Consider the following 12,284-nt stretch of genomic DNA (forward strand, 5'->3'; position numbering starts at 1 on the left):
CCACAGTTAAAGTTCCATTTAAAAGACAATTTGCCCTCCAAACAAAAACTGCATAAAATGATTCAGGTTATTAAATAAAACCTGCCTCTTTCTCCCCATTAATCACTCTCCTTAATTCAGCCAGAATTATTTTTTTTGCGTTCTGCTGTTGTTGTTTAACTCTATCAAGGGATCCATTGAAGAGATAGATTGGTGAGCGGGAGCAGTACTCTCAAACAGAACTGGCAATCATTAGCAGCGTTTAGTACAGTAATGTGGATTCAGGAGCCATTAACAGTCTTGTAATAGAATTAATGGGCCATCCTGCTTTTTAAGCGCTTATCAGTAGAGACTGGCAGTACACTATGAACATGTGGGGAGATATAAAGGGCCATATGCAGTATATGAAGTTCTGAAATGAACAGACACTGAGCTGGTGAGATGGGAGAGCCGTCAACAAAGTTTCAGCCCTACGTACTTTCTCTGTCTGTACCATGGGTGGGGGGGATTTCTGTGTTGGCATTATATTTTTACTGTACTGTTTTTTTTTTGGTTTTTTTTTTATATTCTACCTGTAGAATATTCAATCCCATATTGATAATAGAAAGATAAAGGTGCCAAGCCATTAGGTAATTCAGCATGATGTAGCTGAAATCATAACTGTGATGGATAATCATGATGGAGGATGGTGGAAGGAGGAGGGGTGTGGGAACATTACCACTAAAGATCTTAAAAAAAAAAAAAAGGATGGCTACATGTAAACAAAACAAGCACTTAACCCTTGCAGTGTTACGGTAGCACTGCTTTTACCTATCGACGTTATAGGTAAATGCTGTTGATGCTTCCATCTCTATTCTGAATCCACGTTGCCACCAGTTGCTTGTGCTGTGTTGGTTTGGATTACAGCGCTAAGCGATGACATCATCCAGGCACGTTATACATTTCTGTACCGAGTGTACACATAAATCCCTGCCCAGTCCAGCAAATTCCGATCCCGTCCAGTACTCAGTGCCACGCTGTGGGAAGGGATCACTCGTAGTCCTGGGAAATGTAGTTTTCTTGGTATCCTCCAGCACTTCCTGATAGCAAGGGGACACACCAAATGACCCTGCCCTCCACTCTCTTCAGTCTCTGAGGCAGCGCTGACGGGCGAGCGCAGTCATGGTAAAATACAAAAACTGTTGGATTCATAAAAATGATCTGCTGCATGTATAATATGACTGGACCTTAGTTGTACGGTAAAGGAAATGGGTGCACATGGATAAACATTGCTTTTTGCCATTTTGTCTTGCAGGTACTAGAAGATAATGACTATGGCCGGGCAGTGGACTGGTGGGGTTTAGGTGTGGTCATGTATGAAATGATGTGCGGTCGCCTCCCTTTTTACAACCAGGACCACGAGAAACTCTTTGAACTTATTCTTATGGAAGAAATTAGATTCCCTCGCACTTTATTACCTGAAGCAAAATCTTTGCTCTCGGGTTTGCTGAAGAAGGATCCAAAACAAAGGTAAGACCTGAAGGCTTTGGGTTAAGTCCTGAAAGGTAACAGAAGATTGAAATATGGGAACGGTCATTATGCCTGACAAGCCATGGGGGCAGTGATCCTTATCATTGCTTTCTGCTTGGAGCCAGAACATGATATAGGCATACAGTATGTGTTCTTTGTAAGTAGTGATAGAAGGATGAACGGAACAGACCTAGAGCTTGCACCTTGAAACAGACCGCATTGGCGGCTCCCATACTTACATCTTCTGAACCCATTTGGCTTCTTATTATTTTAAACACAAAAAACATTAATATTGTCTGATTTATAATTTCATGTGCATAGATATACAAGCATTACACAATGTGGTGCCAACCCAACTCTCACTTGCACCTTTGTGATCTAAAGACTCCAAAGCCAAACTGCTCCAACTCTCTCAGCCCAGCTTCCCTTAAAGGAGAATTATGAGGCGAGTGATTTTCACTCAGCCTCATAATCTGAGCCGACCAACCTGACAATGAGACTGTCACAGGTCGGCTCAGTAGATCGGGAAGTGAGCGAACACATACCGGCGCTCGCTCACTTCTCGATCGATCCATGCAGAGAGCCGTGACTGTCACTCACGGCGCCCTGCAGGGATTCTCCACCCCTGTCCGATCCTCCAGCGCTGACTGGCAGAACGGAAGGGGGAGGGGGCGGGTACAGCTGGCTCTGCCTCTGGATAGGCAGAGCCAGCTGTCACTCACGCAGCTGGGTGGATCCAGACAGAATTGTCGGGATCCTTTCACAGTATACCCCGAGCCGTAGCTCGTGGTATACTGAGCTTTGGGTGACGGGAGGACGCTAGTTTGTGCCCTCCCGTTACCCTTAGGAGAACTATGGGGAAAAGCCCTAACCCCATAGTTCTCCTTTAACTTCCTGTCCAGTATAACATCACAAGGGACAGAGCAGTCTCCAGCAGCTGTCCATCTATTAGCTGGGAGGAGTGGGAAGCGTGGAGTAACTTGCCTTTCTGTTTTGTGGAGACACACACGGCTTACTATCACACGCAAGGGTTGCTTCATAGGACCCTGCAAGGGAAAGGAGAGCCACCCCTAATACAGGATATCAGGATCAGTGCTCAGGGAACCAGCTGATTCTGCAGAACATTAAACATTTTAAAGATTAAAGAGCAGCATCCATTGTAAGCTGATTTCATCAGCATTTGAAACCGCTTAAAAAAACGTATTTACTTTAATATCACTTGGATATCCAGCCAGTAAAGTCAGAAATCAACGCTTGGTTTCAGATCAGTGTTTTAGAATGCAGTGGGCACTGGAGTATTTTGAGAAGGAAAGCCTCATTGGCATCCTGCATAATTCTCTTGTGGTGGGTTTCCTTTGAGAGCAAACTCCTTCATTTCAGGGGTGATAGATTATAATACATTGTATGTTAAGTTATGTTAAGTTAGATTGCTTAGAGTGATGATGGCAGACCATTGGTCTATTTGCTTTAATTTAGACGTAGATGGGTAAATAAATATAAAATACACATAAAAGGCATAAAAACCTCAAATATTTACTGATATTTCCAATGAAATCAGAAATTGTCATGTGACGGTTGGCAGTGCTGGTATTTGCTGGCTCCCCACCATCTCTTCGTAGCAACACCCAGTGAAATATGACGGCACCACTGTTCACTTGTTGTTAGTTCAGGTTCATTGCTCCTGGTGGCAGTCATGTTTCAGTCCCTTTTTGAATCTGTTGGTGCTGTTGAATTTCTTTTGCATTTTGTATACAGCAGTGCTCTAACACTTGGACACAATCAAGTTGTTCACCGCCCAATGTTGACTCCTAGTTGATCCCATTTTTTTTGGTCTGTAGCATTTTTTCATTAGGGATCCTCTCCTGGCAGAGGAAGAACTAACCAGACATGATCTTTTCTTATTTTTTATGTTTAAATGCTGCTATGTGTAACATGTTTAAATTGGATAAAATATTCTTCCCGTTTATACTCGCACATCTTTCATAAACATAAAGCAAGTAAGTTAATCTCAGAGGTGTATAGCGAACCTCTACATGTGCCTGCACAGACAACTGCTGCTCCACCGGGAAGATCCAAAAACTGGGGTGCTCTCTTATATAGACCTAGAGTCAGTGATGGACGATCCCATTGATCAGTAGAGAAGTACAGGATGTGGTGGGCCACACTTGACTTTCTAGATGGATGAGCAGAGACAGATGGATGGAGATGAGGACACGGGTGCAGAGATCCCACTCCAGAAGACCTTAAGAAATAGATGAAGCTAGTGGGTGATTCCAACTGGTCAGGATCTATCCAACCAATAGGACCGCATTGGACGGATTGGCCCTTTGTTGTATGTAGCCGATGACTAATATAAAAGTAGAACGGAGTACTTTCAGTGGATTTCACACTTTTCTTCACACTTGCAGGTTAGGTGGTGGCCCCGATGATGCAAAAGAAATCATGCAACACAAATTCTTTGCCGGAATCGTATGGCAGGACGTTTATGAGAAAAAGGTAATGGCAGCTGATTGATTCATGTTTACTCACTGTAAGAATTTCTGGTTTGCTTCCAGATCAGTGAACCTCTATGAAATTGTGCCGAAGGCAATTTAATTTTAATGACCTGAGATGCTTCGTGGCTTTGAACCTGACTGGTTGCTGTAGAGCAACACAGACTGGACTCATTTTAGACAAGCAAACCTCATGTGCATATTTTCTTTAAATATATTACAGTTAAGGTGTATATGGTCAATTGCATTTGCAACCGTGCGTTTACATTTGTAACAGTTTTATTAGCAGTGACAAAGCTGGCATAGTAGAACTGCTGTATGCCGCAGTATAACTCCCCCACACTCCTCCCTACCCTGCCCTCCTACTCCAGAGTGAAGAAAAGCACAGCTGTTGCCGATTACGGCAGCTGTGTTGGCACACTATGGCTTGGCAAGGGGCGGGGCATCCTGGCACAATCTGCAGAGCCCGACAGCCTGTGCGCACTGGATTCCAGGAGCCAAGATGGTGCAGAAGGCCTCAAATTGATTTTTACAATATGAACCAGAGTCCTGCCAAAGAGAAATGGAGTGTCCTGTCTGTGTGAAAGCGGGGGGGAGGGTGGCAATCTGTCAGCATTATAAATAACCACTTTGTCATAGTGCTGCTCTATTCCCATCGTGCTTGTGGTTCAGCGATAAATGAATGCCCTTTGCAGTTCTAAGGACCTCCTATTAATATTTAATACGCTCAATTGTTTCCAGACTTTTATCCTGGCTGGTGCAATAGATGTCCTCTGTTTCATGGACGGATTCAGGAGTATATGGGAAGTTGGCGATATTTAAATCACTGGCCTAAACATCTGCAAAATGATTTCTGAAGTTTTTCGTGTTTCGGTTTATATTTAGGCAGATTGGAGATGCTGCACATTTGGAAACTGAACGTTGTTGCTTCTTTACTCTCTGTTGACTCAGATTTCAATGCAGATTGCTCTTCCCTGTCCCCCGAATATGGTGGAGTGCGGCCAACCTTGGGTGGGGGGGCTGCTTGTGGCATTTTTGTAGCTTATTGCTCTATTCCTGCCCTCATGTCATAGAGAAGAATGATGTCCTTTTTGTATATGTGGAAAGCTGAGGTATCCCAGTATGGAATAGATGCACGGTATAAAACCAGCACAGCTGTAAAGCCAAGTTGATGGGATGTTTGTGTGCCTAAGAGTCACCCTTCTCCGTTTTCTGGGTTTGGCAGACTACAGCCTGTATAGAGAGCATTGTTCATTTCTGTTATCAAGACCACTCAATGAGGAAAGAGATCAGAGGAGGGGAGGAAGGGGCTGCTGCTTTTTCTCCATCACTCCTCTGATGTCTCTCTGTGGCGGGTGGCTTTGGGGAGTATCACATTACCTCTTTACAGAGAATAGATATGTACTGTTCTTTGGTGTCTCTTCCCTATGCATTCGAGTGGAGAATTAGGACTTGGGTACACAGCCATGCTTGGTGTAGAAGAGTACCCAGTTCTTGTTGTGTTGTCTCAGCCATGTCTGCTTCCTTCCACTGTGGATATAATGTCATTCCCACTTATTTTGAGGCAGTAGCAAGCCAGTGCATCACCTAGAATTGTAAATGCCATTTCACTTAGACAACCAATCAATATTGAGCTTATAGAAAATCTGCTATTGCTGATCTCTGTTTTTGAAAATGTTAGTTGCGAGTTGCTTCCTCCCATAGGCTTCAGGACATTGAGTCACTGACACAGAACCAGCATGCAGAAAGAGATATTGGACTTTCCTTTGACTTCACCAGCTGTTCCAGGATAGCGATTCAGAAATTAGACAGCCAGGCAGCAGACATTTTCAAAGGAGCTTGGCAAACATAATGCGAAATGAGATGGCAAATGTATATTTTAGAAAATTAAAATCAGCACTGTTACAATTGAAATTCCTCCATGAACCCAGTGCTGACTGGTTCTCTTTAAAATGTTATAATTGACCTGGGCACATAAGTGCTCATTGGGGATTGGGTATGAACAGGCGGGCTCTATTCTGTTGCCTATATGCATGGGCCCTGTAGAGATGCAGATGTTTATGTGTTGGTGTCCAGGTTTCTGCTTTGAAACATATCCCTTAACATTTCTGAATTGCCTCTTCAGCTTGTACCACCTTTTAAACCACAAGTCACATCGGAGACAGATACACGGTATTTTGATGAAGAATTTACGGCGCAGATGATTACCATTACACCGCCTGACCAAGGTATGCGAGTGTGTGTGTGTGTGTAGTTAGGTTTGTGAAATGCTAATGTGAGAGTTATAAGATCACAAGGAGATGTAACAAATGTCAGATAAAGTAAATGGTGGATCAGCCTCAAACAGGCTGATAATGGCAGACGGATGACCTTATCATTGTTCTACTCATTCATTATCAAGTCAGCAGATCTGGGTGTGTCCTAGACCAAGCTATAGTGCTAATGCTAAGAAGGTCCAGGATCTTTTGCTGTTCAAATGCTTTGGTGGGTAAGACTGTTCACATGTATGGATTTATACAATGTACTTGCAGGAAGTTCAGCTTTAATTAGAGTCTTTAAGGAAACTTCCAGCATAGCATACTTTGAAAATACAGACCCATCGGGCAAAACCTGCAGAGCTATATTGAGTTTAATAACGACTAAACCATGTGAAACAGCAACAGTGACACTGACAGGCATCAGCCATGTACTTCATACCTTATATAAAAACTATAACCAGATATTCAGAATACACCTCCGAGCAGGCAGAACTTGTAATCACCAACCAGAATATAGGACCTTCGGATTATACTGCTGCCTGCAGGGGAATCTAACATTGGCAAAAAAAAAAAAAAAAAAAATTGCAGGTCTTCCCAGGATAATACAACAGAGAAAACAAGGAGGGAAGCGCTACAAACTAAGTGAGAGGGCGTGTTACGGAGCCAGGGAGGAGGGAATGGGAAAAGGTTGGGAGGAGCAGTCTTAATTTCTGTGGCCGAGTGATATGTTCGGCGGTCGATCCAATTTGTTCAGATGATCCCCAGGGAACATGAATATAAATTGCGACGGTGAGGATACGGTGTGAAATAAATCAAAGAAAAAAATCATCAAAGAAAAAAATGTGTAGAAACTTACTCTTGAGTGAGGGGTGTTGCGAGGTCATCGATGAGGAGTAAGGACAGATGGTGCCACTTCTTCAGGAAAATCCTGACTGCGAATCTTTGTTAAGAGAGTCTTTTTGTCTGTAGTTCTATTGATTGAAGGTGATGGGGAGGCAGAGGCGGTGTACTTCTCAATCGCTAATCTCAGAGAATTTATCCAGACGGGTATGCCCCAGGGGGACTGATCAGAAACTTTCCCAGGTGATATCAGGGATTCCCCTGTGACAAGGAGATGTGTAATGGAGAGGGGAACACCGGTGGCTCGTATTGCCACGAGACAGCGGTATTAGCCTAAGTGCTGGTCATTGGTTGCAGGCTGGAGTATACACCTCGGTTCGTGCCCAGTGCTGGCGGGACACTTGGGTACAAGGCGGGTGTTTGCAGGATGAGATGGCTACGCGTTTCGAAGTGTGGACTTCTTTTTCAAGCCAGGGTGAAGGGCTTCCCAGGATAATAAGCTCTAAGATCAGAGGATAACATGATTTCTGGCTGCAGAAGTCTACACCAACAGAAGGTATGCTGCAAGCAGCCCCAGAACCATTCGTAGAATGTGAGCTGGGGACACCAGTACAGTGCACCCATGTCTAGAACCAGACATGCTGCAACCATGTGATGTTACGGCAAAGTATAGACCCTGGATAAGAGTCAAGGGCCTTAGGTACTCACTAAACCCAGACAGCTGCTAGCTGGTGAGGTTCAGATGGCCTGAGGTGACTAGTCCTCATTGTAAAATTAGTGGGAACATGGGTTAAAGGTGCCTAGCAACCTAAATGAATATGGGGCCAAGCACTGAGACAATGCCTCAAAAATGTTAAAAGTTTCAAAAGTTAACTTTTACCACAACAAAGTCTTCCAGGCTATCCCCGCAACGTCCATACCAGCAGGGTTCAGATGCAGTACTCCATAGGCCTGGCTAAGGATGACCATGCTGGAAAGCGACAATCAAAGAGACCAAGTATAGCAACGATGTACATGGGTCTTTTAGAAATAAGGTGGCAGCAAAAATAGGTTAATCATAACACAACTGAGCTTTAGATAAGACATCCATCCTCCTTGGACCCTATTAAAAACAAGGCAAGCTGGTAGTGGGAGTTCTTATCCTGGACTGGCTTAAAATGTTTGTTTTTCTAGTGTCCATTCCTGCAGGAAGCAGTTAACCTCCAAAGGTTAAGACTTGGTGTGTCCCTCAAGGGAACCTGATCTGGTCACGGGAGGACATATACTAGCATTCTCCCGTGACCCAAAGCTCAATATATAGCGAATTACAGCTCGCTATATATGGAGACCGCCGTGCCCGGGACAGATCCCGACAATGCTGTTGAGATCCACCCAGCTGTGTGAATGACGGCGGCCTCTGCCTATCTAGAGGCAGAGCTTGTTGTGTCTGCCCCCTCCACCGTCCGTTCCTCCAGTCAGTGCTGGAGGATCGGAGAGGGAGAATCCCTGCGGGGAGCCATGACTGACAGTCGCCGCTCTCTGCAGGGAGATGATCGAGAAGTGAGTGAGTGAGCGAGCGACAGTATGTGTTAGCTCACTTCCCGATCTATTGAACCGACGTGCGACAGTTTCATTGTAACACGTCGGCTTGAACTATGAGGTGAGTAATTTTCACTCGCCTCATAGTTCTCCTTTAAGCATGTAGTAATTTCTGCCTCACAGATAAGTAATATCAGACACCAATGGTCTTTTTAGCCATTTGTAAGTGGTGAGGGAGGGGGGGTTACACTGAGCACAAATATAAAAAGCGCTCTTCTCACTGACCATCACACTAATGTACCCTGAGCTGTGGCGATAGTGACTATTAGCATGGGGTTCCCCGAGACTGGAAAGTTATTTTAAGGGTTCCTCCATGTTTAAAAAAAATAAATAAGTTGAGAGGCTGCATTCATAGCTGTCCTCTGCTTGTATCCCGAAAGCGGACTGATTGACAGCTGATTCACAATGGCAGTCTAGATTCAGACACTGCAGATTATAACAGCTGTCTATTTTTCCATTACATGGCTAACTGAAGCTGAAAATCCCATTAGTCCCAAGTGCACAGGACAAGTGGAAAAGTCAGAGCGTACTTGCGGTGCTGAAGGGCTGTTCTACTTTTATGTATGCCCCATATATATATATAAATAAAGAAGCTGCATGTTGCTGGCTGTAAGCAGAGGTTCTGCAGCAGCTGGTCCAAGCTTTCATGCAGTAACGACAAATTCTTAAATCGGCCTCGTCTGTTGGCCGGCCTCTTGCTGCTAATCTTCCAGCCATTCAGGGTATTTACTTCCTGATCAAAAGTTTAAGGCTCAACGCCAGATCCAAAACTTCAAGAAGAGGCATTCGGTTTCACAGGATAAAGCCATTTGTTAGATGTTGCCTACGGATACCACCCACTCTAAATAACATAATATTGCCTGCCTGGACACATGTTGGACTGCCTCCCTCCGTGTAATACCAGAACAAGGAGTTCTTGAGTAGAAAGTGGGGACTCCTTGTGTGGATTCTGGCTACATTTGTAAAGATCAATCCTACACACTTCACGTCGAGTCGATAGATTTTACCTGGTTTCCAGAGCAGTTGGTGTTCTAAATACTTGCAAGTGGCCAAAGGTTTCTTGAAGGTGCTGTCAGCCATAACAGTGAATTATATTTCATTGGTATCCTAAAGCCTGATATATTCGGGTGGACATTTGAAATATAAAGTATCAAGTGGTTGCTTCTCTTTAACCACCTCCCTCGGGTTCACGTAATTCTACATCATCCGCTGGAAGTATTTATACCAAAAGCACGGCTGCTGCTGCAGCAGCCGTGTTCTTGGTACCGTTTTAAACAGTAGGCGATCGCTGTTTATATGCAAGCGATCCGGTGTCTGTACAGGCACTGGATCGCTTGTGCGGTGCAGCGCCGTGCCCCCCCTCCCCCACCTCCGTGGCCGCCCGATCACTGGACCCGGAAGTGATATGTATTACATCACTTCCGGTGTCACTGAGCACATTCTCTGGCTCCTAGAGCCAGAAGAAGCTGGTGAAGCGGATCTCTGCTTAATCAGCTTCTTTAGGGTCTGTAGGTGACAGGAGTCTGGAAGACCTCTAATGTCTCCATAAAGCGGACCTGTCACCTTATATTTGCTATTACATAGGGGGCTTGTTAGCCAAAGTTGCCAAATAGGTAAAAACGTTCCTGTGTCGCAGCCTCTCGCTCCCGTCTGAAGATTCTCGGGCGGACGCTAAGGATCATGGGGTGGGCGCATGCGCAGTAGAGATCTTTGGCCGGGAGAAGAGGAGAGACGCAGGGTAAGTCAATGCAGGCAGCGTGCACCGGCACATACTCCATCAGACACAGAAGACACAGCAGTCAGCACTGGATCGGAGACAGGCACCGGCGCTGGAGGGACTCCTAAAAACTACTGCAAAAAGATGATCGGATCAAGAGTCATCATTTAGGGTAAGTCTTAAAGCAACATGGGAGAAAGGGGGGATGGGACTTTAATGTCACTTTAACTCCGCTCAGTTGATTTTTTTTTAAGTCGACTTTCTTTTTTGATCTGGGTTGTGTTTACAGGGTCATTCACCGTTTGAATTTATGTATGGTTAGTGTAAGTCTGAATACATTTGAGCTGTGTGTGTTTTGTTATCTTCTAAGTAGACCTTTTTAGTTTGTCTGGAAATACCCCAATGTGGCTTCTCATTCTCCCTCTAAGAAAGCGGGGGGCAGGGCAATGTGTAGCTAACCCTGGAGCAAGTGCATGTAGACAGGAAGCATGAAAGCAGTTGGAGGAGATCAGCAGCACCAAGATGAAAAAATATGGCAGCTGTTTATGATGAACAATAATTCAGCAAATTAATTATTATTATTCAGGATGTATATAGCGCCAACAGTTTGCACAGCGCTTTACAATATAGGGAAGACATTACAATCACAATACAAATCTAGACAAGATGGTAAGGAGGGCCCTGCCCCTGAGGGCTTACAATCTACTTTAATCCTTTTAAGGCCATTCTGTAGTAAAAATATGATTTTTATATTGCAATGTTACCAAAATGAGTTTATACTTCTGTTGAATTTTTTTATTTTTTTTTTAAAGGAAAACCTTATTTTTATACATAGAGTTCACAGCTGTGTTGTCACCACCAAGTTGGTAATTCATGTTGAAGTTATTTTAGTTCCATCTGTTAAAGTAGTTTTGATAAAAGGTAAAATATGAATCTACCAAAGAGTGATATTTATTTTTTTACTTAACGTTGCCTTTTTTTTTTTTTTCCTCTGCAGACGATAATCTGGAATTTGTTGACAATGAAAGACGGCCGCACTTTCCCCAATTTTCCTACTCTGCAAGTGGAAATGCTTAGATGTTTCACAAACTTTTTATTTTTTTCCTTTTATTTTTCCATTTGCAACACACAGACTTCATATTTGGGCACTAATTTCATCAGACTTTGTACAGGACTTTCTATAGCCTATGAACTATAAACTATGTTTGTATGACCACAAAAGGAGTTGACGAATGTCTGGGGAAAAAAAAAAAGTCTGTATGTTAAAAGAAAAAAACAAAACAAAACGGTTCTCTCATTTCACAATTGCAAAGATGAAAATATTCCATCCATTAAATTATGTATGTATCTTTTTTTTAAATATACATACATTCATATACATTATGTTGGACGATGCCACACAGCCAATGTCTTGAGAATGTGCTCACGAGCTGTCAACGGAACTACGGAAGAACGAGCATATCATGAATAAGAAAAACAAAAAATAAAGTTACTATTCTCACTTCCCTGGTCAACCTGTACCATAAGCAATGTTCTTTTATTTATTTTTAGAGTTTTTAACTTTTTTTTTCAAAGTGTGGACAATTGGATGTAGTTAGGAAATAATAGAAGGCATAGTTGATAGTGCAATAATCAGAAAGTGAACGTGTCGTGAGTACTTAAGTCACTTTTTTTTTTCTTCTTTCTTTTAAAAAAAAATATTAAAAAAAAAAAAAATGAAGTCAGTTCATACAGGAGACCAACAACTGGACCAGCAATTATAGCCTCAGTGAGGTCAATCACCAAACAAAAGTTATTTATCTTGCTGTAGAAAGACAATACATATCTGATTCAGCTGGGTTTTCAATTCAATAACTAAAAATGTCATTTCTAGAGCTTTTCCAATTGTAGCATGCTTGACAATTATTTTGG

General features: G+C 43.2%; 1 protein-coding gene across 1 annotated transcript in view; it reads left to right on the top strand.

Annotated features, from left to right (window-relative positions):
• Nucleotides 1-11,873, top strand: part of AKT1 (AKT serine/threonine kinase 1) — a 114,263-nt gene extending 102,390 nt beyond the window's left edge. Inside the window, exons 11-14 of the mRNA XM_018556636.1 lie at nt 1,274-1,488; nt 3,897-3,984; nt 6,106-6,208; nt 11,371-11,873. Of these exons, the coding sequence (XP_018412138.1) occupies nt 1,274-1,488; nt 3,897-3,984; nt 6,106-6,208; nt 11,371-11,450 (486 nt within the window). The 3' untranslated portion in view covers nt 11,451-11,873. The remainder of the gene's footprint in view (nt 1-1,273; nt 1,489-3,896; nt 3,985-6,105; nt 6,209-11,370) is intronic.
• The last annotated feature ends 411 nt before the right edge of the window (nt 11,874-12,284 follow it).

The sequence above is a fragment of the Nanorana parkeri genome, unplaced genomic scaffold (genome assembly GCF_000935625.1).
Source record: "Nanorana parkeri isolate BGI_ZX_2015 unplaced genomic scaffold, ASM93562v1 scaffold12, whole genome shotgun sequence".
Lineage (NCBI taxonomy): Eukaryota > Metazoa > Chordata > Amphibia > Anura > Dicroglossidae > Nanorana > Nanorana parkeri.